Here is a 27687-nt window from a genome sequence, read left to right on the forward strand (position 1 = left end):
TATTATATGTGATTACATGTGTGAATAGAAAATTCTCTATATGGCAGAGGGGAGGTCCTGAAAAATAAGTGCTTGGCACCCTCAGCCGGGGGAAAAAAAGGTCATAGCAAAGGTGGAGAGAGTTGTAAAATTGATGACAAACATTTTCTTCGGTGTGATGTTCTGAATGAGCCTGTGTGCCAGCTGAACTTAGCCCCACCCACAACAATTGAGGTCTGGAAGTTCGGTCTGGACTTGATCCGTTGTGGAGCAACTATGCTCGAACCAGAGAACCAGAGCTGTTTGGACCAATCAAATTGTCAGGGCGGCCGTTACACGATGATGGACAGATAATAAACAGTAACATAATCATCCACGTCATCAAAGAGCGCTTGGGTTGAATTCATTTACAACAAAGATGGCTGCCGTTGGAGAGTTGAGATGTGTGGATTCCGCCATCACGTCTGTTATAGAAGATATCGACAGCACATTAATGTTAAAAGAGGAACAGAACCGCAAGTGCAGTTGAGTTCTGTGGACAACTATGCATCGCTCAACATACGTCACTTACTCCATTGCTCTGATTGGTTGTAAGTCTGTCCAATTGAGTGCAGAGGCATTTTGTTTCCTGGTTCGGTTCAAACCCGCACCATAATCAAAGCTCAATAGAGCGGTATCAGACTCTATTCTGACTAGAATCTGAGTATGACGATGTCAGGCTAGTTCTGAATGATAAATTGTTCACAATAAGACCAGTAACGTGACCAGTAACGTTTATTTGATGAGTATTTATTTTTTGATTGCTAATGTCAACATCTTTGATAATTTAATTAATTTAATTTATTGAGTTCAATAAATTAGCAATACATCATTTGAAAATAAATTGAATGATCATGATTAATTGCATCAAACAGAAATGTTTGTAAATATATATTGCATGGGTGTGTGGGTGTGGGTGTGTATATAAAAAATGAAATTATTATAACATTTGCCTTTTCTTACTAATAATAGAAAAGCAAACACTATGAATACTTTTCCATATACAATTTACTTTCTTTGTTTAACAGCTCTGTCTAATAAATTCTTAGCTAATGAACTAATGAAGATGGAGAATAGAAGCTTGGATGCTCAGGCGCTGGTGTTTTCAGATAAATATATAATATATTTATTATATATAATACATATATATATACATACACACACACACACACAGGTGTAATATATATATATATATATATATATATATATATATATAAAATTCGGCTCTAACAATATTTATTTCGTAAAACCATTCAGAAGAAAAGTTATTTTTCAGCTTTTTTTTTAGATTCAGAATCTCTCCCCCAAAAAATCCACCCAAATCATTCTAGAATGATTTGCTCTTTCCAAATAGAGCTATTCAAGTCATCTGGTGAAACGTCCTGTATTTTTCATGTCACCATAGCCAATATATCACAGAAAAGCGAAATATTGCAATGTGAGAATTTTTTTTTTTTCCCAGTATGGTACAGCACAATATCATTCCCTTATTTTTTCCCCTAAATTGCATTGAAAGTGGCAAATTTGAGTTTGTTGGATTGGCTGTGTCGACTCAACACCCCACTGCTGACCTGTTTCCACAGGAAGATCTGTGTGCACTGTAAGTGTGTGCGGGAAGAGCATGTGGTGCGCTCGGTGCCCGGCCAGCTGGAGAGAATGATGATGAAGCTGGTGTCCGACTTCCAGAGGCACTCCATATCCGATGACGACTCGGGCTGCGCTTCGGAAGAATACGCCTGGGTGCCGCCCGGAATCAAGCCTGAACAGGTGAGGAGACGGTATTCAGGAGAGCCTGTAGATACAATGACATTAAAGTAGGGTAAAGTAAGTGTTTGGTCTGAATAAGCCAATCACAGCCTCGCTTACATTAACTCAAGCAGAGCGGCTGCTCTTTAACTTACAATGAAACCAGAATGTTAAGCTCCAAGATGAAAAAAAAAAAATCACCTCAGAAGTCCTGTGTAGCACCCGTTTTGACGTTCTGTTCTGCATTTCAATTATTCTGGCCAATAACTGCCTGTTCAATCCATTAGAGAGTTAGACTGTACCTACATGTAGAGCAACTAATCACAGTTTATGTTTGTTTTTTGCTTTTTTATGCAAATTATTTTCTTGGTGAGGCAAACACTGATGGAATGGAGGAATCGAGTCATAACGAATATACAGCATAACATGAAATGTCATGGATTTTGGCAATTTTTTTATCAATAAGTCAAAACTAGGGCTGTATATTAATCACTGATTTAATGCACTAGGGCCAGTGAATATTAAACCTCAAAAGACTTAAATGGGAAGTGTGAATGTTCAGCACATAGGCTGAGTGTGTTTAAAGGCCTAATTATACTTTGGCCGCCCACGTTCCACGACGGTCCATGCTCTGTCCTTGGGCGTCCACATGCTGTCCAATGTTTGTGGCAGCACGGTCAAAACAAAGTCCACTAAATAGTCTTCATGTGCCTAACAGGTCTTTCAATGCTCACAGCAAAAGGAGTATACTCTTTGCGTGAGATAGAGTGGAATGCGGAAAATTAAATATACCCAGGCCTTAAAGCTGAGAAATGTGCAGCCTACCCCTGGCCATTTTAGACTAGCCTGGAATAGTCTCACTCACACCACTGACTGACTGCTGCTGCATCTGATTGCTTTTAGAGGTAAAAGCTGCCCATAACGGCTGGACTAGGGTCAGTTTTCTCTGCAATGATAGCATATCGGAGAAACGGATTTGGTGTTTGCATTCTTGAGAGCTTCGAAAGTTTCTATTTACAATGCGTTTCTGAAGCATTGAGCAATTTAGCCAATCACAAACATATCTGTTGATTTCTTGAACGCAATGGCCAGTCAGATGTGTTAGAATCCACTCACCACGCAAAACTTCTGCTTTTTTTGTCCACTTTCCAGTGCAAATCCTCCTGTTATTTATAACCAACAAAGTGTAGATATTGTGTTAGTTTTGTCACGAATCACGATACCAAAATTATGACTTCGATACGATACCAGACTAAAATACCTCGATACCGATACTAAATCGATACCACGGTAAAAAAACAAAACAAACAGATAATATGACAACAGAACTTATTAATCATTGTTTTATTTTTTATTTTTTGCTAATAATTCACTTGGCCAGCATGTCCCTGCCCTGGTTTTTGACCATTCCCTCCTTTTATTGCTCTAATAACTGCATGCAAGTCTGAACATCCTGACAGAGGTCGCATTATCAATCATGTTATCAATCACTAACCTTTCACTTCTGAACAGGTTGGGATGATCAAAATCTTATTTCATGATACGAGTAATTTAATATTTTTTAAATGTAATTGTATAATTATAATGTAGATTTTTAATTGTATCTTTTTGTTTTTAAAAATAAGCAAAAAAGGCAAATTACAAACAATATGACAAAAGCAGTGCTTTATTTTTCAGCTACATTAGGTCTATTTAACAGTAGCAAGTCAAGGAAGAAATTAAATAATCAAATATAAAACTGCTTACTTAGCCTTCACTCTATAATTTAACTATTAACTGATTCTTATTAAAAATATTTTAGTTATTTAGCCAAGCATGTGGTGGTTTTCTATTTTTCATTGTTTGATTAACATTAATCATCACACAGAATATTAGGTCTGGCTTAAGACCTGCACTCATTACCTCAACTGTACACGTTCACTCAAGACATATCTGACTGTGTTTACCTGAATACTCGCCAGACCGTGCATTTTTACATATTTTTGACCATTTAACCCAAACAATAATCCGCGGAAAGAACTGAATCGCAATCACAGAGTCCGGCAGCGCAAGCTCGTCCCGCGGCAAGCTTTTTCTTCTCATGCACGCATCATTTTGTTGCTTTCTTTGTCATGTGCTGCGCGTATATTTAACTCTTCCACTTCCAATGTTTAGTGAACAGCTGAAGCAGAGCTCTGCACACACGTCCTGACACCTGCCGCCACAAATCGACACAAATTAAGAAATACAGCTCATGTTAGCGCTGTCCTCCTTAAAGTAGTGGTAGGTCTACTAATAAAATTCCATATCACCGTTTGTAATAGCAGGGTATCGCAATACTTTTCTAGTACCGGGATATCGTCCAACACTACATTGCGTAGGCTAAATAAGAGATTTATTGTGCAATCAGCTTCATTGATTATAGTGGAACTTTGTGAGATCGTGATGAATTGAGACAATAGCTTTTTAGTGATTTGTAAAGGGAAGTGCTTTATCTTGCTTTCTAGGCAGTGTATAATATGTTCAGAATTGGAATACTTTTGTTTTGCTGCATTAGGGAAGGCACTGGTTATTTATTATTTGAATTGGCTGCCATGCCAAATCACACATTATGCTTGCTTTTCTGCTCAAATTATAGTGTTTTGTGAATGTAGCCGCTTTAATAACAAGTAATTTATTTGGAGTGTTTATGCTGGGATGTTTAGGTTGTTGCTAGGCGACACATAACATGAATAGGCATACTATAAGGTTTTGCGAGAAAAAAAATCGTATTATTCAGTCAAAATACTGAGATGTGTACAAGTCCTTTTGTGACTGCGTACAAGCCTTCAGCAGTCCCTCACGCAATGCTGTCGTGTGTGTGCTTATCCTGGGTGCCATGACAACAGTGCGAGTAATAGTAAGCATGAGCGCCGGCAGTGTGAGCACATCCTGAGAGTCAATTCACCAGCATTTCATCATTTACTTGGATAAAACTATCATCAGATACAGACAGAAACTCAAAGGTCTTCACTATAACCCCACCAAAATAAGTCTGGTTTAACTTTAAGAAATATATTACTATTGTACAGTAGAGTGTATTTCTCTAAGTAATAAAAATTAATTAATTTATACATTTTCATTTGATGGAAAAAACTAAACGGATTTCATAAGGCCCCAGACATAATCTGTCACCCTATTATTAAATGCGTGTTTCTGTGTTCTTGTATGTACAGGTTTATCAATACTTCAGCTGTATTCCAGAGGACAAGGTTCCATATGTGAACAGTCCAGGAGAACGATACCGTATTAAACAGCTCTTACACCAGCTGCCAGCCCATGACAGCGAGGTAAAACCCTTACATCCTCACACTCGTCTCATGTCAAATTTCATAATTTAATTATTCATATTGGATACATGAATGACGTTGATAATGTCATGTATGTGGGAGCTATAACAGTATTGTGTGTGTGTGTGTGTGTGTGTGTGTGTGTGTGTGTGTGTGTGTGTGTGTGTGTGTGTGTGTGTGTGTGTGTGTGTGTGTGTGCGTGCAGCCTCAGTACTGTAACTCTCTGGATGATGAAGAGAAGAAAGAACTGAGGTTATTCAGCCAGCAGAGGAAGAGAGAGAATCTGGGCCGCGGCATCGTACGACTTTTTCCGGTCACCATGACAGGAGCCATCTGTCAACAGGTATAGAAAGAGAGAGACAAACATGGCACAGTCTGCTGATGAGATCAGTCCAGATGCATCTTTTTAACTTAAACATCACCTTGAAATGACATCTGACTGCCTTCTTCCAACGGAAATAATGCATACTTAGCTGAGTATCACTTCAGCTCAAGTATAGAGTGTGCGTATAACTACTTGAGCTGAAGAGCCACTCGTCTGGCATGTGGCTTCTGGAAACTTTTTGATATGCTGTGATAAATTCAGACTCCAGCCCAACCAGTGCCAAGATAGATACCATATGCACTATATAAAACCGCATACTTTCCATACACCCCCTGCTATATTTTATGTGTTTTGCCAAATTTCAACACCCATAATGCACTCCAGATGATGAGTAGCTGCCAGCAGGGTGTGACTGTGTTGAGAAGAGGCAGATTATGTCTTGTTCTGTTGATTTGTGTGAATATCCATGTCATCAAACACAGCAGTAAAATAGTTAGTATGTAATCTTTCTTTCACATCTAAACTTGTGAAGTTTTTAATTTTGAGGTTATTGTAGCTTCTTATTATAGAGGTTTTACTCTGCTAAAGAAGGACATGCTGCTAAAGCAAAGGTAAAGGGTGCTAGACATATAGAGCAGATTTACCTCATTACTCATGGTAAAATCTCTGTAAAAACCTTGATTTACTTTTTATTTTAAATGTTTAATGAACGGTTTTATTTATTAATGATAAAACCTGTTATTTAGTCTAGTAATGTCCACCTAGTTTTACTAAATTCTGTCAAAAAAAATTACACTATATTGATGACTCATCCAGCACTATAGTTTTTTGTCCAATCAGATGCCCTCTAAAATTAAAATGTCTCCTGGAGAACTGGGGGCATGAAGAAGAAATAATAATAATAATAATAATATACAAATAATAATAATAATATATAAATAATAATAATTAGTATTTCAATATTATTGTATTAAATCATAAAATTAAATAGACATACTTTTATTGTATTGTAAAATAAAATATATGTATTATATAAAAATATTTACCAGTACAAATGAAATAACAACACTAATATTTATATTTATCGTAATTTATTTGCTTTCAAATTTTAAATCATAGGGCTTTTTGTTATTATAATATATTATTGTTATATTATCTTCACAGAAAGTGGTAAGCTTTTATCCCTGAAGCAGAAAATCATGATTGTTTTTATGATATAAACAAAGTGACAGTCTCTTCCTGTTTCATGAGGAAACGCATTAATACAGGAAAGAGAGGTGCACGGGATCTTTGGGATCTTTAACTGTCACTGCTCCTGCTATCTTGGTTGTTTTATATGACATCACAGCGGTCATGTGGGAGCGGTCAGGGCTTCCATAAAATGCTGAAATTGTAATTATGAGTTTGGAAACTTTCTAAACCTCTCTTCCCATCCAACTTTTTTCCTCTTTCCTTTCCTTTATGTCTGTGGATCAGTGTGGAAGGCAGATTTGTGGCGGTGACATAGCGGTGTTTGCGTCACGGGCGGGGCACGGCTCCTGCTGGCATCCTCAGTGCTTCCAGTGCGCTTCCTGTAACGAGCTGCTGGTAGATCTCATTTACTTCTACCAGGAAGGACACATCTACTGCGGCCGGCACCACGCTGAACGCATCAAACCCCGCTGCCAGGCCTGCGACGAGGTGAGCGCTGGACTTCAGCTCTCGTCCCTCTGTTGTTCACACAGTTCCTGTTTTTATTTGGTGACACTGATTTTGTTGTGTAGCGTTTATCACACAAACCTTGGTGCTCATGCACTGGTTCAATCCTGGCCTACAACAATCCCATTTTAATTATTTTTATTAAATTAACTAAAATAGCATTTGATCCCAGCCCTGCATCACTTACTGACTGGAGGTGGAGCCACATAACCTTCCACAATATCTTCCTCAGATCATCTTTGCGGACGAGTGTACGGAGGCTGAGGGACGGCACTGGCACATGAAGCATTTCTGCTGTTTTGAGTGTGAGACGGCACTGGGGGGTCAACGATACATCATGAGAGAGAGTCGGCCCTACTGCTGCTGCTGCTACGAGTCCCTGTACGCCGAATACTGCGACACCTGCGGAGAACACATTGGTGAGGACATACAAACTACACAACTATTAGTAGTGCACGGGTTGATCCAAAATGAGCGGGTGCCTGCGGTCACCCGCGGTTACGAGTCATCCAAAAATATTTTAATGATATTCGGGTCGTTTGAAATAGAGATGCCAATTAAACCTTTGTAATTTATATAGTATTAGACACAGTTTACTATGAAATATATTGGCAAGGAGGATCCTCTGCGTTTCAGCATGAGTGCAGCCAGTGAGCGCACATTCAGCTCCGCAGGTCGTGTCATAGAGGCGAGAAGAAACCAGCTCAACCCAGGGACGGCTGATTCAATATTATTTCTACACAGCCCGAGCAAAGCTAAAAATAAGTAGGCTAATCTTCTGTTTTAGGGCACCAACAGCTCTTTTTGCCCCTTTCTTGACGCGGGACAAAATGCCCGATCGGCGATTTTCCAACACGTTGAAGTGAACAATGCCATTGTACCATTGTGTAATAGGCTACTTTTAAACGCATATAGCTCAGTAATGTCAGTTTTATGTATTTTCTGAGAGGGAGCGTGATTTTTGTTGGGAAAGTCGGGGGAGAGACGCACACTTTGATTAGACTTGATAAACACATGCAGCATCTTAATTGTTTAGAAAATGAAATGAAATAAATGAATCATTTGAAGCTACAATGGCATTTACTACTTTAAAAATGCGGGTCAGGAGGCGGGTGGGGGTTGTTTATACATTGACCCGTGCATCACTGATGACTATGTATTCTTACTATATATATATATATATATATTCTATGACTTAAGACCTGCAATGTTGCCAGAATAATAATCATACACTGTTTGTTTCTCGGCCAGAGGAGAACTGGCACCCAAGGTTTTTGTTCTCCATTCTGGCCCTAAAGGAGTTTTGGTTCCTTGCCACCGTCACCTTTGGCTTTTGGCTTGCTCCGTTGGGGACACCTAAATTTCAAATATATTACCCATCTGCCCGCATTGACACTATATGATAATTTAAATGATCTGGATAACATCACTGTTTTCTCCAGAACAACTGTACAGCCAAATCAAATTCTGTTGCATTACCTTCCTGTTAACACTGTGAAGCTGCTTTGAAACAATTGGACTTGTAAAAGCGCTATATAAATAAAGGTGACTTGATTTGATATTCTTGGTTAAATAGAGCTGTGTCAGACACACCAGCGACCCAGGGCGTTTAAGTGTCAAAATTGTATAACTAAAGGTATGCAATCTTCTACAGTAATATCCTGATTGTTGTTTTAAAGTGCCCCTATTATGCTATTTTCAAGTTTCTTAATTTTGTTTTGGAGTGTCCTTAAACAGGTTTACATGCATCAAAGCTCAAAAAACACTTTTGTCACAATTGTCTCACAATGTACATTGCACATCACCACAATGTTTAACGATTCTCAAATGACTCGTTTGAGGATTCAGTCGCTCTAAACCCCTCCTTTCCTCGAGCCAGCTCTGCTCTGATTGGGCAGAAGGCCCAGTCTAATGTGATTGGTCTATTGCTTACAGTGCGTGTTTCGGAAGCTAAATGTCCATTACCCTAATGAACTTCAGCTCTGGAGGATTTCTAAAGCTCAGTAAAGACAGTAAAGATGGCTTCGATTTTACCATATCAATCCGAGAGCAAGTCTGATGGTGAAGCATTGGTAGAACTAGTTATTCAACATGATCCTCCATTACAAGAAAGACTTGAGCAAGATGTTTCTCAGTGATACACTACAGTATGAGGTACATTATGGGATGCTGCAGCTGTAATTCCTCAATATCAGAATTAACAGGTGTACGTCCATCAACAAACTGATATAATATATAATATATTTCTGATTTGTATCAATAACGGCACATACGTTAGTTGAGCACTAACATGAATGACTGATGTAACATTAAAGTTTGCAAAACAAATCTTGCTCCATCCTTTATCTTTACTCAAAGAAGTATGAATGACAGACAGTCTGTATTAATAGACACAGTTTTAGGTAATAGTCGCCCACAGCTGATGAGCAGAAGTATTTCAGTAAGAGTAATAACGCAAGTTAACCGATAACAAAGAAAATATTTGAAAAGGGGAAATAAAGCATCTAAAGGTGTTTATAAAATACTGTGTGTGTGTGTGTGTGTGTGTGTGTGTGTGTGTGTGTGTGTGTGTGTGTGTGTGTGTGTGTGTGTGTGTGTGTGTGTGTGTGTGTGTGTGTAAAATAATATAAAATTATTCTTTTTTAATATTATAAAATTATTTTTTTATATAATTGTGGAAAATAAATGTATATATATATGTACACTCACCTAAAGGATTATTAGGAACACCATACTATTACTGTGTTTAACCCCCTTTCGTCTTCAGAACTTCCTTAATTCTACGTGGCATTGATTCAACAAGGTGCTGAAAGCATTCTTTAGAAATGTTGGCCCATATTGATAGGATAGCATCTTGCAGTTGATGGAGATTTGTGGGATGCACATCCAGGGCACGAAGCTCCCGTTCCACCACATCCCAAAGATGCTCTATTGGGTTGAGATCTGGTAACTGTGGGGCCATTTTAGTACAGTCAGCTCATTGTCATGTTCAAGAAAACAATTTGAAATGATTTGAGCTTTGTGACATGGTGCATTATCCTGCTGGAAGTAGCCATCAGAGGATGGGTACATGGTGGTCATAAAGGGATGGACATGGTCAGAAAAAATGCTTGGGTTGGCCGTGGCATTTAAACAATGCCCAATTGGCACTAATGGGCCTAAAGTATGCCAAGAAAACATCCCCCACACCATTACACCACCAGCCTGCACAGCAGTAACAAGGCATAATGGATCCATGTTCTCATTCTGTTTATGCCAAATTCTGACTCTACATCTGAATATCTCAACAGAAATCGAGACTCATCAGACCGGGCAACATTTTTCCAGTCTTCAACTGTCCAATTTTGGTGAGCTCATGCAAACTGTAGCCTCTTTTTCCTATTTGTAGTGGAGATGAGTGGTACCCGGTGGGGTCTTCTGCTGTTGTAGCCCATCCGCCTCAAGGTTGTGCGTGATGTGGCTTCACAAATGCTTTGCTGCATACCTCGGTTGTAATGAGTGGTTATTTCAGTCAAAGTTGCTCTTCTATCAGCTTGAATCAGTCGTCCCATTCTCCTCTGACCTCTAGCATCATCAAGGCATTTTCGCCCGCAGGACTGCTGCATACTGGATGTTTTTCCCTTTTCACACCATTCTTTGTAAACCTTAGAAATGGTTGTGCGTGAAAATCCCACTAACTGAGCAGATTGTGAAATACTCAGATCGGCCCGTCTGGCATCAACAATCATGCCACGCTCAAAATTGCTTAAATCACCTTTCTTTCCTATTCTGACATTCAGTTTGGAGTTCAGGAGATTGTCTTGACCAGGACCACACCCCTAAATGCATTGAAGCAACTGCCATGTGATTGGTAGATTAGATAATTGCATAAATGAGAAATTGAACAGGTGTTCCTAATAATCCTTTAAGTTAGTTTATATGTATGTATAGTGTATTTTCCCCCCTCTAAATAGCATAATACAAATGTTAAATTAATTTTACACTACAGCATTTTAGACACAATACTGTATTGGCTGTTTTTGCTCTATTTCACCAATGAAAATTGTTCCAAATAAAGCAACAGGACATTTTTTCATCTCTTTTATTGAATGAATTAATCATTTGAATGAATCAGTGACTCACTCATTAACAGCTGACTTGCTAGCGGTTTTGAATTCATATTTAAAGCATCTTTTACATTTTTTGTTTAAATAATTTCAAAACATCAATACTCAACATGTTATGTTTTAAACATCAAAACTTGTTTATGCATTTGTAACAGCAGGTTAAATGCATTCATGCTGCATTAGACGGAGCTTCAGACGGGCACTGGTAACGGCCATATGGTATCTTGTTATTCCAATTGCATTGGATTAAATATAAGAATTTGACACACAAGTTGATGCAAGCATTTAATTAGGTTAAAAAATAGCTTTATTAAGGTAAGCATGAGAAAACTAAGCTAAGTTATGGCTTTATATGGCGCTGTCGTGTTATACTTTTAAAATAATGAGCTAGTTGCATTTATAAAACATTTCTTCGCTTGCCTGCTAGACCTTTGTTAAACACATTTCTGAAGTTATTTTGTGTAATTGACAGCATTGCTAAAGATGTGGTACATACCTTTCAATTATGTCAGTAAAACGCTGAGTAATTACAGAAAAATGCTGTGGTTCCTGATTGAGGCGTTACATGATTGAAGTATTGGATAAAGTGCTGTGATGTTTGATTTACCTCTCTCTTTCGCTCTGTCTGTCTGTAGGTATAGATCAGGGCCAGATGACATATGAGGGCCAGCACTGGCACGCCTCTGAAGCGTGTTTCAGCTGTGCCTGCTGTCGGCTCCCCCTGCTGGGCAGACCCTTCCTGCCTCGCGGGGGACTCATCTTCTGCTCCCGTTCCTGCTCGCTCGGGGATGACCCAGACAACTCGGACTCCTGCGATTCTGCCCTACAGAGCAAATCAGTGTCACACAAGCCAATTCATAATCCACTGAGTAGTTCCACACCACGGCCACAGGGGGGCACCAATGTCACTGCCGCCACCTCTAAAGTTAGCACAAGGAAGAATACAGTCATAGCCACTTCTACAACAGCAGAGAATGGGGGCCATTTTGCACAGGAGAGCAAAGGTACTGATGTTATTATGTGTTATTTTTTTTACTTTGCTTTTTTTTACAATGCCTCACATTTTTTATTTATTTCAACACAACTTGGAAATAATCAAAACGTAGCTGTCAAATGACACATTCATATTTTACTACCAAATTATATTTTGAGAGAATTGAGCCTAAGTGTAGTAATAATCTTCTTCTTCTTTTTTTTTGCATTGTGACTAATGAGTAACCACATTTTTTTATTTTTAATGTTAAAATATTTTTATTTTATTCCCAGTGATGATTGAAAAGTTTTCTCCATGAATTTTCATTCTTTCATTAAAAAACTATTTTAGTAATTCTCATTATCTGACTGGTGATTTAAACACAATTTAGGCACTTTTCTTCCAAAATTAGTTTTTTTTTAAATCTGAAATCTAAATTCTAAGTATACATTATTTATTATCTTTAATTTATGGTAATTTAAAAAAATAATCCTGACAGATGATTAGTGTTTAGCTACTAATATAGGCTACCGTTCAAAAATAAGGGCAAATCAGCATGTTGACTTGAAAATTCAGCTTTGCCATCACAGGTGTAAATTACATATCAAAATATATTAAAATACACAGTCTTACATTTAAAATTGTAATCATATTTCATACGTTTTTACTGTTTTTAATTAAAGGGTAATAACACACTCAGTTTTTAGAACCTGTAGAGTTGTTGTGTCCTTTACACCTCAGAAGAGTCTTTAGTTTTATCATATTTATAACAAGATAGGTACACCGTACACTGTTCTGATTCTTTCTGAAAACTTGTGCAGGTGTCCAGTGGGTGGAGCTAAAGAGACGTTCATACACACGTTTGTTTTTTTTGACATATGGGGACATTCCATAAGCGTAATGGTTTTTATACTGTATTAACCATATGTCCCTGTCCCTGCCCCTAAACCTACCCATCACAGGAAACATTCTGCATTCTCAAAAAAAAAATTCATCCTGTATGATTTATAAGCATTTTGAAAAGTAGGGACATGGCCAATATCCTCTTATTTCACCCTCTCCTTGTAATACCTGTGTCATACCCATGTCATTATACACAATTGTGTGCTCATAAGTCACAAAACATGCCTGCACACACACACAAATACATCATGGTATTGTCTCTGGATAACTTTCTATGCACTATAAATTCGTGTTGTTGACATTATATGCACTTACATGGCGATTGCCAACAAAACACAGACATTAGATACAGTTTCATTCACCGCCTACGGTTTCCACTCTTGACCGAGAACAAACAAACACACTTGCAAAACTCTGAGAAAAAAAGCTGCATCCACTGTTTCCTTAACTCTGGGTTATTTGGAAAGCTGACCAAGGTTATCTTTCCCACACAACCAGAAACAAACTTCTTTAATAACATGTTAATTTCGTGGTCTAAAAACAAAATGCCAGAGCTGCCGACTGCTCCCGTAACAGGAACATCGCTCTGGTTGATGGGCATCCGGGAGAAGTGCCAATACAAGGAATTCCACCCTATATGACGTCATATAGTAGCCTGGCTCTGCCCTCCTACGTACTTCCGCTCAATTTTCATTTTCCTTCAGTACTACGTCTGGGGCTGCTGTGTAGTCTTAGGTTTTCTCCGAACAATTTTTTACCGGTCCAATCAGCGAACAGAGGGAGTGGCTGAGAACGATGACGTCGATGTCGAGCGCTAGTTTGAGATGTAGTTCAGTAATGGCGGTGGAGAAAGATGCAAACTAAACCATTCATTGCATTGTGGCACCGCTGCCGAATATCCAGAAGTTAAAGCCGGAGCAATAACAGTCTTTGCTGGGGTTTGTTGGTGGCCATGATGTTGTGGCCCTCCAACAGGGTAAATTCGGGAAAAGTTTGATTTTCCAGATCGCTTCGTTAGTGATGAAGGAGTTGGCTGAAGCTATTCGGACGGTAACTGTTTCTCGTGGGGTCGGAAGGTATTGCCATCATTTACGTTACATGGACTGGTCAGTGATTTTATTGCCGTCCGTCTCTCACCACCCGCGGAAAAATCCCAGGCCGTGTTGATGTAATAGCTGTCCGAATCCACATCTCTGAGTTTTCAACAATATATCACTTCAAAATTCACAGTTTGTAATCATTTTTGACCACTGCAGAACACCATATGGTTGCTTTGCTGTTATTAGGATGCATTTATAGACTTGTATTTCCTTAAAATGCTGGCAAGTATTTAGAAGAGCAATATATTTCATCACCGCTCAAACAAATTAAAATAAAAGCACTTAAACATTTGAATTGGTCCGTTATTTATAGCAGCATTTATTATCATACCAAGCATATGACATTTTATTTACAGCATACATGATGTTACGGACCACGTGAGCGCTGCGTTCTCTCCACCGTGGCGTGAATGAATGCACGAGTTTTAGGTTTTATCCTATAGTTTTATTACTGAGGTGGCACTTCATGTGCACTTTTATTTTGTCGGATTTCCATGAGTGAAACAGGCGAAGGGCGCACGACATACGTCACGACCAAACGTTAGCGATTGATTGGTTATGGCAGATCCAGAGTGGCTCAGGGCAGATCCAATAGTTTTAAACCTCAACAGGGTGCCCGCCTTCGCGGAAATAAACCCTTGTCAATGGAGAGTGGCCAGACTCTATGTACAAATGAAATATACGAGAGTCTGGTAAAACCAGGCTAGTCATATAGGGCCATACTTGAAGGAAGCTTTCCGAAAGCACATGAATGTTTAGCAAGAGAATCCAACTTTTCAATAACGTAAATAAGTCAGAATGCATGAAATAGCATTAATACCCTACTTTAAATAAAATCAGCCTTGGTGAGCATAAGAGACTTCTTTCAAAATGTACAAAACAGCATTGCATGTTTACATTTTGTCTTTTGAGTTTGTGGTGAACTATAACTTTTACATTGATGTCCTCAGCACATATTTTTGCCACTGTTTGTAGTTAGAAGCATCTCTAATTATACGTTGGTCATTTTGCAGGTGTTCACACATCATTCCCTCCTATACCGAATGGAGATTCTCCACCATATGGACAAACTCACACACAACACTCACATCTTTCCTCTAAGCTCTGTCCAGTTACCAATGACAGGGCAGCGTTACATTGCAAGGACCAATCGAGCATCAGCACACACCATGTGAAGCGCCAGTCCGACAGTTCTTACAGCGCTCTGGAGTTTACAGTGGAGCTGAATGGATATGCAGAATTTGGCCCTTTCCCACCAAACTGCACATCTAGGGGGACTTCCACTGCAAAGGACTGTGGGAGCATCGTCGATAGCAGTTGTACAGGTATGCTTGGTTTCAAAGTCAAATAAATTAAAGCAATAAATCATTTGTCATGTCTGAATCTGTATTTCTTACTCTGCTTCCTCATAGGAATTTCCTCTCAACTTGAGTCATCAGATGCATTTGATGAGCTAAATGATTCTGACTCCTTTCCGCCCCCTCCGCCCCCAGTTTTCTGCGATCCGTCTGATTCGCCATCCCCTTCAGATTCCCTGCCTGTTGTCACTGAAGCCGAAGACCTCCCTACAACACCTGTCCGCAGCAGCACCGCCAGGGTCAGCTTCAGAGAACCAATCAGCTGTAGTTATTCAGTGGAAGAGGAAGACTGGGAGGAAGAGGAAGGAGCGGATATGGAGAGGCGAGAGGGAGAGGACGAGGATGAGGAGCAGGAGGAAGATGAAGAAGAGGCTGAGGGAAGTTTGGGACACAGGTTGCGCTTTTGCACTGAAGTTCCATCTCAAATGGACCTGCTGGGTAAGATCATAATGCTCAATAAAACAATGTGCCATTATTATAGGATATTTAAAGGGATATTTCAACCAAAAATGTACATCATTTACTCACCCTCATCTTGTTCCAAACCTGAGTTTCTTTCTTCTGCTGAACACAAAAGAAGATATGTTCAAGAATGTTGGTAATCAAGCAGTTGACGGCACACACAGACTTCCATAGTAGGACAAAAAAGGGCTACGTCAAATGTCTGGTTGCCAACATTCTTTAACATACCTTCTTTTGTGTTTGGCAGAAGAAAGAAACTCATCCAGGTTTGGAACAATTTGAAAGTGAGTAAGTGATAACAATACATTTTTGGGGTGAACTTCCCTTTAACTCTTTCCCCGCCAGCGTTTATAAAAAAGTTTCCAGCCACCGCCAGGGTTTTTGACCATTTTCATAAAATTGAATATCCCAAAGAATATTTAGCTTTATGAATATCTGAGCATGCATATGCAAATCACGTTTTTGTGAAAGACTACATCCAGATTAGATTCATAGTGATGATCAAACACAGATGATCGTGTTTAGATTGAGTAGATTGAGTCCATCAACACTCCCAATGCTTGCACAGTCCCATAGCTCGTCCTGGGTCCACATTTCATTCAGTAACATTAGATTGTTTTGATGTTTAATGTTGATGGTCACGTTATTTTGCATATGCATCTGCTTACATATGATCGCTTGTTTTACTGCGTCTTCCTCATGTGTGTTTTGATCAGGAGATTCAGTACTCATTCAGAAGATGCGTAATAGCGCCCCCTAGCGTCTGACAGTGAAAACACAGAAACCCGGAAAAATCTGTTTTTGGCTGGGAGGCGTTTTCTCACAAATAACGGGACATTTTTTGTTTGGTGGGAAAATAGTTAATTATGAAGCCCATTTACGCCACAAAAAAAGAAAAGAAATTGCAACTTTTTATCACAATTTGCGAGTTATAAAGTCAGAGTTCTGAGATATAAAGTCGCTATTGCAAGTTATAAATTCATTGATCTGCCACGTCCCGACACATGAGTTGTGAACACATTATAATAAGTATTTTAACTGTAGTTTTAGCTGCTAATGATGGAATGATTGTCTCATTATCTGAGCGGCATTAATATCTCTGAGCAAACGTGCTCTTGAGGGGATTTTAAGTGCAAGCTTTGGTACTGAAATAGAACGGATGTGAGGTGGCAACGTTCATATTCTGATGTGTTATTATGGAAATATAATCCCCAGAACTAGCCTGACCTGGTCATACTCAATTCTAGTCAGAATATGAGTCTAAAACTGCTCCATTGGGCTGTGATTATGGGGCGTGTTTCAACCGAACCAGGAAAGACATCAATTGGATAGACCTACAACCAATCAGAGCAACGAAGTGACTGTAACGGATTCACAGAGGCAGGATTCAATTGCAAGTAACTCTGTTTAATGACAGAAGTGTCACAGAAGCCAAAACTCAGAACACAAAAGAAGTCCGGATAAGACGGAGCAGTGAGAGAGACTCTGTTGGCGACACAGGCAGGCTGTGAGCAGCAGTGACTCGGGAGCGCGGTTGAGGTAATCCGGGAAGGGATCCAGCGTTTCACGGAAGGGGGAAACGACAACCAACACGGAGACACAAGGGGAACATCCAACAACGCTCTGACAAAGACAAGAGAGAAACAGAGAGACTAAATAGGGTGAAGGTGATGAGTTGCAGCTGGTGCAGGTGATCAGCCACAGGTGCGTGATGAGCCAATCCCAGGCTCCGCCCTCACCTACATTCAACACGCACCCAAGAGTGAGACAGGGAATCCATGAACCGTGACAGTGACGCATTGTCAAATGTCAACAGAGCTCAACTGCACTGTGTTGCCAAGTATGCGTTTTTTTCCGCGGGTTGTTTTCTATGTTTGCGGGTTGAAGCGACTATGATGTGATATATAGACCCATGAGTGCGAATTTAGCAGGCAACCTTGCCAAAATAACACACATTTTACCCCCGAAACACCATTTTTTTCCCGGAGAACCCCCCGAGAAGCTATTGTTTAGGGCTAGTAGTTGGTGGGTTTTGTTGTAAAAACTTGGCAACCCTATCTGCACGTGCGCTGGAATAAACAATCTTTGGCGGTGTTGTAAAAAAATAAAAGAATTTAATGATACACGGAGTACTAACCCAACATGATGATCATCTTTGAGAGAAATTGGGAAGGTGAATGCATATACAAACAAGCTCTTTAGGTTTAGGATTCGAACAAATATAATCCAAGCCCCTTTGATGACGTTACTGTTTATCATCTGTCCGTCATTGTCTAAATCATGCGTGGTGATTTCATTGGTCTGAACAGTTTCTGTTCGGAGATAATTACTCCTCTATGGATCGAGTCCAGACCGAACCGCCCGACCTAAAAAATTTGTGGGTGGGGCTAAGTTCGGCTGGCATCCAGGCTACCCCAGAACACCCCCACCCTCAGAATGTGCTGTAATTCACGATTTCAGTAATGACACGTCCAGTTGGGCCTATGACATGTCGCTATACATACAGTCACCTGAGCGTGATGCTGTTCTGGGATCATATTTCATAAATAACGAATCATTAATAACATATTTTATAATAACACATCAGAATATGCTATAATGCAAGATTACGTTCGAGAATGAATTTTATTGACCTCCATATGCTCGGTTTTGATAATATTTGAAATCATAAATGAATTGACAGACATAAGTCTGAACAAGGCTTATGTTGCTGTCTGTGGACTTTCTGGTCTGTCCGAGGCTCTGAATGCTCTGGACATGCTCTAGACTAGGTTCTTATTAAAGATATCTCTATATTTTTCGACATTGACCTTTCCTTTTACCCTGACGAGTCCCTGCCGCTGAGAAACACCCCCACAGCTGATGCTGCTCCACCACTGCAGTGGCTGGTTTCATCCAGAGTTGATGCTTGGAACTAGTGCTGCACGATATTGGAAAAAAATTACATTGCGATATTTTTTTCCCCAATGATATATATTGCGATATTGAAAGCCATCAATCCAGGCTAAAGTCAATAATTGACTTTCCGTGATATTAATAATTTCACTAATAAGCAAGCTTCATTACAAGTGACAAAAAGAATTGTTGGAAAGTATGTGTAAACATGAAACTAAACCTCCAGTAGGTGGCAGCAGGTGACCGTCTTAATGAGTGAGTCACTGAGTCGTTCATTCAAACGATTCATTCGAACGCTGAATCGTTCACGCTTGTTGTTATGAGTGAGACGTGTCACGGGTCTGCTGTGAACGATTTTCACTGCTGAAATAGAACAAAAACACTAAATATTGCATCTAAAATGTAAGTGACTACGTGAATGTTAGTTGTTTATGGAACTGTCTTATGAAATCAGTGTCATTTACAGTCGTGATTATATTAAGGAAAACGCTCTAGTGTTGTGATTTCTCCTCGAGAGGCTGCACGAGCGTGAACAGCGCTTATTATCATCATCAGTTCATTATATATTATCCACAATCGATCGCCACTTACACTAAATAAATGCACAAACATTCTTGCATTTTGGTGATTTGCTAGTTATTTTTTGTTTTAATCCGCCTCTTGTCCGTCAGTCAAGTAAAATTCTCTTACTCTTGTCCCTTCAAAACACCCACGTGTCCTGGACAAGCGTTCATGTCGAGCCCTGCTTTGTATTTGTCGTAAAGATCTTTTTAAGTGAAAAAATCACCAATTTTAAGTGATCAGACAAATTGGTGGTGTTTTCTTGTTTAGTGACCTCAAGACACTCCATGCAAAGTACCTCTTTTTGTTCAACATCCTCCTTTATGTAGCCAAAATAGTCCCAAAAAGATGATTTCTGGTACGAACCTTTTCTTTTTTTTACCTCTTCGGATCCTCTTCGTCGCGCATTTTAGCAGTGAATGTTTGGCCCATGGTTTGGCCGTGAGCGGTGAGCAGCGAACCAATCACTGTGCAGGCATGAGGAACGTGCGTGTCACTCCAGCAAAACACTCGTGTTTACTGTGTGCTTCCGTTCTCTTAATACACCATGGGCTACTACCATAGACCGTATAAAAATACTACTACCCTTCACATCGCATGTTCCGGCGATGTGACTATCGCACACGCGCACATCGCGATGTCGATGTTAAAACAGAATATCGTTCAGCCCTACTTGGAACCAAGGTTCATCGGGCGGTATTCCGGAAAGCAAGGTTAACTTACCATCACATATACCCTGAACACTCGGTTGATTAACCCAAACCTTGCTTACTCGAGGTATGCTGATTCAAAACGCATCTGTGAGTAAGTTCAGACTACTCAGTATGTTCTCAGTTAACACACAAGACTTTCTCAACAGAGCAATGAATTGATGGTTCACCATGGAAGCAGATGCTAAAGCCTAGTTCAGACTGCACGATTTTCAAACTCGTCGGGTCACTGCTCTTTTCACACTGCATGACTATCTGGGGTAATATTCAGTCACTGCTGTGTTCACACTGCACGATGGTTTGGCGACAGATGGGTTCACACTGCATGACTGTACAAGAGGAACAATCGGCAACTCTCTCTCTCCGGTGCGCAAACTACGTTTCCCAACGATGTAATTTTCAGTCAGAACTCATTTCACACAGCAGGAGTTTGAATCGCCGAATCGATTCTCTCTGATCACGTCTTTGATCATTCACACTGTGTGATTGTCACTCGCTTGCACGAGCACCGATTTGCCTAGGATTTCGGGCATTTGTCTGCGATTTTGCAAAACCTGTCAATGAGTCAAAAAAACGGGGCTTAAATCGGGCAGTGTGAACTCTGCTTAAGTGTGCAACGTTCTACTTCCTCTTCTTCTTTTGTTTAATGGCGATTTACATAACCTACTTAATGCACATCGCCACCTATTTAGTAGTGGTGCAATAATTTTTTCAACCTTTCTGTAGTAAATTTTATTTAATAATTAATTTTTATTCACTGAGAATAATGAATATATTTTTTGTTTGATGCTAATTAATTGAATGCGGAGATGACAATAAAATAAATAATAAATATTAAGTATTAAACATTAGCTTGTTATAATTGTATATTATATCACTTTAACTATATAACCATTTAATTATATTAATATAACTATTTTAATTATATAACACACGTCTGAATCCCTCTTCAGCAAACTAACCCTGGATCATGAGCTGCTCCGGAGCAAGTTATGTTCAGAGAGTGAGTTGCTATGGCTTACATACCCTGAAAGTTAACCCTGGTTCCCACTTACTTACCCTCAAACATACCCAGATATGTCACATAACTTGCTTTCTGGAATACCCCCAGACCAGATTAACTTGTTTCTCATAGTCTGAAAGTTCTTAAGGTCCTTTTTTTTGCAAATTGCAATTGGGTTTTCATGTGTCCTCACTGAGGAGAGGCTTGAGTCTGGCCACATTGCTGTAAAGCCCAGATCAGTGGAGTAAGTTTCTGTAAGTTTCTACCATCTCTCCAGATCATGGAGCTCAACCAGAGTGACCATCAGCTTTTGGTCATCACTCTAACCAAGGCTGTTCTCCATCGATTGCTCAGTTTGGCCAGAAGGCCAGCTCTAGGTCCTGGTTGTTCCGATCTTCTTCCATTAAGGATTATGAAGGCTACATGCTTCTGTGTACCTTCAGTGCAGCATCATTTTTGTAGTAGTCTTCCCGGATTGGTGTTTACAGGCAGTTCTTTTGACCTCATGGCTTGGTTTTTGCTCTGATATGCATTTCCAGCTGATATACCTCAGCCTTTCCAAATCATAGCCATTCAATTGAATTTGAACATTTTAACTCCACTCGAAGTGTAGTAACCTCTACAAGCACAACTAAAATGCTCCTTAGCTAAATTCCCAAAGAAGGGTATGAATACTTATGAATTTCTATGTTGTTTATTTTTAATACAGTTGCAAAGGTATCACAAATCTGTGTTCCTTGGTAATTAAGGTGTATGGAGTGAAGTTTGATGTAAAAAAAAAAAAAAAAAGGCTGGAATAAAACAATATGTGAGGAAAAAATGGTACAAATACTTTTGCAAGGTGCTGTATCTTATCAAACCATTATTATCAAATCAAAGGATTCAATTTAATATGTTTAGTCAGTTAATTTAATAAGTATAAATAGTGGTTCTGCATGTTTCAGAGTGAGACATTGACAGTAGGCAGTGATTCAGCCGTACGTTATTTAAGACACTTTAGTCAAGCCATTTTTAAAAAAACTGACACAACTTTTTCATCATCACTTGACCCTTTAACTATATATCCATAAAAAAATCATAATAAATAAAGCGTTGCTTCATTTACTGTACTAGGCTAACTAAGACTAGTCACAGAACTTATGTATTGTTGCCCTGATGGTTTGATTTGCTTCGATTGTGCTCCTAATTTGTAAGTTGTTTTGGATAAAAGTGTCTGCTAAATGATTAAATGTAAATGTAGTGTTATTACCTAGTCCACTTTTAGTCACAAATGTTAGTGTTTCCTGTTGTTTTATCCAATTTTGGTTTGGACAGATGGATTTAGTAGTGATGAGGAGAGACTGAAACTAGGGAGCCAAAACACGAAATTCAAGAAGTTTATCATGATTCCTTCAGGTTATAGTTTAGCAGGGTTGGGGACCAAACAAAGTACTTGTAACTTAATTACATATTTAAAATACACAATTTGAGTAACTGTATTTCATTACAGCTACATTTTAAATGCATAGTACTCAAAATACAGTTTCAAAGTACAGTCCGAAATGTATTTTAGACTACCAAAGTGATTATTTTGATTTTTAATGTCATTGTTTCATTTAAACATTGATATAAACAGTGACTGGTGATTCTCAGACTCTGACACTGCAAGAAGCATCCTGATCTTCAGAAACATTTCTGCTCATGAGATTCATACCCCTTGCAGAATATACTTCTTTATTTTAACAACATAGGAGGGATCAGGGATCATAAAAAACTGCATGTTTTTTTTTATTTAGCTCTGTGCTGAATGAGCTATTCAACATATTAGATGATTGCATAAACTCCACGAGACAAAATGACTTTTAGAAAGAATTTATACAAATTGCACCATACAAAATGCCCTTGAATTCTGTCATTACCTGGATGAAACTAACACTGTTTTCATGTTTTGTGACAGTTGTTGGTTTTAGTAATTAACAGCAAATTCTGTCAGCATTCACTCACCCTACAAACATGTATGACTTTCTTCTGTTGAACATAAAAAGTGAATTTTTAGTAAAATATCCTCGCTACTTTTCAATAAAATGAGTTAATCATGACTCTTGTTGTCAAGTAAAAAAAAAAAAAAACTATTCAAAAGCGGCATATTTAAGTTATTCACTGATGATCTGTAAAACCAGCTAGCTAGAGAACTGGATCAGCCCGTTTCATGAGCACTCCTACTGGTTTTGTCAACTGGATCAGTAGATCCACTGAAAAGATTAGACTCAAAAGAATGACTTTGTTCATGAATCAAACATTGCTAGCTCTCTCATGAAAGACAATTCTGAGACTTGTAGAAAAGATGAGTAAATAACTTTCATTTACATTGACACTTTCATTTTTGGGTAAACTCTTCATTTACACTAACCAGGGCTTGACATCTACTTTTTACTGGTTTTACTAGCTAAGTTATAAGCCACTCAGCATTTACTCTGGCCACAATTCTGACATCGATACCATGGGGAAAAACTGCCATAAAGATTTTTTAAACATTATCTCATAATTTGTAAGGAGGTATAAGGCTGCTGTCACTTTAAGACCTGAAGCACATATCCATTATACTGTCACATGCGTTTTCTTTCTCAACTGTTTACGTTCAATTAAAACAGAACGGTGTTTTTGATTACTCGCCAAGATCTACATTTTGATATTATTTTGTGTATTTGACTGTTCAAGCGCAAAAAGCAGCAAAAAATTTACTCAATTTAGTTCTGAGAGGCGCTTTATGTGCGTACACTTTGGGTTTGAGCACAAAATCTGCAGGAATAAGTACAATTATTACCAGACTGATATTCAAGCCCTTGTAACACCACCAATATTCATCCAGAGTGAGTGAGTGAGTGAGTGAGTGAGTGAGTGAGTGAGTGAGTGAGTGAGTGAGTGAGTGAGTGAGAGAGTGAGAGAGTGAGAGAGTGAGAGAGTGAGAGAGTGAGAGAGTGAGAGAGTGAGAGAGAGTGAGTGAGTGAGTGAGTGAGTGAGTGAGAGAGTGAGAGAGTGAGAGAGTGAGAGAGTGAGAGAGTGAGAGAGTGAGAGAGTGAGTGAGTGAGTGAGTGAGTGAGTGAGTGAGTGAGTGGAGGCGGGTTTGTGTGTCCCTCGCTGTCAGAGAGAGAGAGAGAGAGAGAGAGACACGCTGGTATCGTGGATCTGTTCTGCAGAAAATTAGTATTGGAAGTGTTTCAGATATTTCAGTATCGATATGTACTGAAAAATCTATATTGCATTTTGTTATTTCAGATGCCTTTTTAAGACGACTAAAATTGAAAAATGTATATAGAATTCAACCTGCCATTTTGGCTATAGGAGTGACTGTGTTACACGCCACTGCTGAAATCCACTGGCATTTGGTGTTTGGGTGGTGTTTATGTCCAGCCCTGACACTAAGTCATAGTCATAGATGTTGTTACGACTGTTATCACATCAATCACAATCTCACTCAACCACCTTCCCTTCAGATGGGTCGTATCAGCGCAGTGTCCATCGGGGAAGCGGTGGCCACCTTCCCATGGAGAAGCGTGTCAGACGTTGCAGAGGTCCGCGAAGCGACAGACCTCGTCTGGAAACTCTGGAATGGCGGGAAAGGGACTGCAGCCGGTCCAGCAGCACGCTGGACAGAAGTCGAAATGGCAGCCTTACCCTGCACTCCACCCGCTCTAGACACGAAGACTCCTGCTCCACCTGCTCCTCTTCCTCAGACTCAGAAGAGGAAGGCTACTTTCTAGGACAGCGCATTCCTCTGCCGCCACAGCTGACAGGTGGAGAGAGAGCAGGAGAAGGACAGAAAGAGGACGAGGACAAGAGCCGAAGAGGAAGTTTCAGGAGAAGGACACGGAGTCTCAGCAGAAAAGACAAGGACAAGAACTGCATACTGTCCTGAGACTGGAAACTAAAGAGCGGTGAAAACCCGTATCACGTTACAACTCTCTGAACCAACAAGCTGCTCAGTCAAGAACAAAGTTTATGAGACACATTTTGTATGATAAAAATAGAAAGTATCTTACAGACTGTGCATCAGTATTTTTATAGAGGTGATGTAATATTATTCAGTATATCAGTATCAGGATGCTTAGTCAAGTTTACTGTCATTATTATTCTGGCCGAAGAACATTTCTAATCAAACTGTTGTTTATTTTAGGTAAAGTAGGACTACAGTTTCTAAATGTATGCAAAAGAACTAATAATCTCAAAAAGGACCTTATTATCCTGTTTACTAAAATATCTCCTTATTAAATAATTCCATAGAATTGAAGAATGTTTGTGTCCGGCCGAACAGATGCATTAAAGGAACACGCCGACTTTTTGGGACTATAGCTCATTCACTATATCCCCCAGAGTTAGATTCAGGCACTGCGTAATATTATTGCACTGCTGCACCCATGGTACGGCAGCAAAGCTCCTTGATTATATACGCAGGAATGAGAGTATAGTTCCTAGCCATATCAGTCTAGAAAATTGAAACTTTTCATTTTCCGTCGGTCTTAGTACGATGTAATTACACACATCACAACATGTAAATAGGAAAATGTTGGCGTTATTTTGTCACTTATTTAGCAGTAGGCTAAATGGAGCCGTTTACCTCCAGTCTTTGTGCTAAGCTAGGCTAGCGGTGTGTGTGTCAGACAGAGTTATGGCTCACATGGAGATGAGAATGGTATGTATGAACTTATCTAACTCTGGGGGATACAGTGAATAAGCTAACGTCCCCAAAAGTCGATGTGTTCCTTTAACAAGCGCATTCAAAATGTAATTATTGAAGGGTTAGTTTGCCCCCCCCAAAAAATATAAATAAATAATTCCTCACCCTCATGTCATTCCAAACCTGAAGACGTTCGTTCATCTTCAGAACACAAATGAAGATCTTTTTGATGAAATCTGAGTCTTCTGTCCCTCTATTGATAGCTACGCAACTACCAATTTGACACTTCAAACAGTTCATGAAGAGATCGTAAAACTAATCCTTGAATTAAGCAGTTGAGTTTAAATTGTCTGAAGAGACTCGATCACTTTATATGATAAACAGTTTTAAAGCAGCACTAGGTAACTTTTCAACCTTTATAATGTATTTTCAAGACTCTTGTGATGATACATCGACTTACAATAGGTTGAATGACACGTCTGCCATAGCTTGATGGGGTCTGTATCGTTTTTAATCGTACTTTTAAACTTCGGGTTTCGGGTAGTAACCCGAGATCAAAAAGAACTACAAAATTCGACTGCTTTACAGCATATACGTCACTTCCACCAACACCCACACTTCCTTACATTCGGACGTGCGAGCCCAACTTTGTTCGTCGGATAATATAGTCATGCCCGAAACAGCACAGACAAATAAGAAAGAAAAGGTTTTGTTGGAGGAAAGCAATAAGAGGAAACGAAAAAGTGATGGAATTAAAGGCAGGACGAGAATCAGCATTTGACCAGCGTTTGCTCGTCGGCGTGAGCTGAAGGAGGCGTGCCGATGCTGATGCTGTCATGCTTGTTATGGTGATTACCTACCACTCAAACACTGAACTGAAGTATCATATAGATTCTGTAAAACGCTAACCAATAGACTATTATACTGACGCTGGCTTGTAAACGTGAGCATCGCGATTATTTGGCGTTTGAAAAAAATAAAACCCATGAAATTATATTCATATGACATGCTGAAACATACACCACTGACTGTACCTGGGATGAAGACATTTCACACGCGCCGCCAGAAGAACACCTGCATGTGAACTCCTCCTGCAGTGTTCAGGGGAACTGTTAGTGCTGCACCAACCCGCGGGGACGCTTTTATGAAATTATTTGGCCCGCCCCGCACCACTGTGTATATTTTTACAACCCGCCCCGCACCCGCGACCATTAAATAGACATACGGGGTCCGCGGGTTATGAGACGACCCGCGCATCACTAGTTCAGGGCTATCAGGGTTGTCATGTCAACAAATGCACGTGCGATGGCATCGCCTGTTGTAGGATGACAGCTTACGACAGTAGTTGAGGACATTATTTTTTCCCAACTGTAGGGGGACTCCGAGAGTGGGGCCAAGTGCTGCTTTAATTTAGGCTTTTATTCAGATTTTATTCAGAACCTACTTGATGCACGAGAACAAACCTCATTGGTTCTTGCTGAAGTTCAAACGTGCTGCTTAAGACGAGAATGCATCATTGGCTCTCGCACATCAAGTGAACATGCTTGAGTTTTTTGTTTTTTTTGTTTACCACCAGCTGATGTGTGCGTCGTTGATCAATGTTTGTGAACGTTCAACATGTTGATGAAAGTTCAATCTGTTCATCATATAAAGTGAACATGTCTGAAAATAAACTAAAGTCTTGCGGGTTCTGGGCGACATGAGGGTGTGTAATTAATGACAGAATTTTTATTTTTGGGCACTGAATTTGCCTTGAATCAGAGCCAAATAACTATGTTCAGAATGTAATATAATGTACTGCACAATATACTGTGTCCTGCCTAATATTTTAAATAATAATATGGAAAACAGTATTCATTATGAAAAA

General features: G+C 39.4%; 1 protein-coding gene across 2 annotated transcripts in view; it reads left to right on the forward strand.

Annotated features, from left to right (window-relative positions):
• Positions 1–26552, forward strand: part of prickle3 (prickle homolog 3) — a 71627-nt gene extending 45075 nt beyond the window's left edge. For both annotated transcript variants that reach the window (XM_067413080.1, XM_067413081.1), the window contains 9 exons: positions 1602–1785; positions 4959–5072; positions 5278–5415; positions 6874–7077; positions 7328–7514; positions 11837–12205; positions 15191–15502; positions 15590–15973; positions 24640–26552. In XM_067413080.1, coding sequence (XP_067269181.1) covers positions 1602–1785; positions 4959–5072; positions 5278–5415; positions 6874–7077; positions 7328–7514; positions 11837–12205; positions 15191–15502; positions 15590–15973; positions 24640–25061 — 2314 coding nt within the window. In that variant the 3' untranslated portion in view covers positions 25062–26552. The remainder of the gene's footprint in view (positions 1–1601; positions 1786–4958; positions 5073–5277; positions 5416–6873; positions 7078–7327; positions 7515–11836; positions 12206–15190; positions 15503–15589; positions 15974–24639) is intronic.
• The last annotated feature ends 1135 nt before the right edge of the window (positions 26553–27687 follow it).

The sequence above is a fragment of the Pseudorasbora parva genome, chromosome 13, assembly GCF_024679245.1.
Source record: "Pseudorasbora parva isolate DD20220531a chromosome 13, ASM2467924v1, whole genome shotgun sequence".
Lineage (NCBI taxonomy): Eukaryota > Metazoa > Chordata > Actinopteri > Cypriniformes > Gobionidae > Pseudorasbora > Pseudorasbora parva.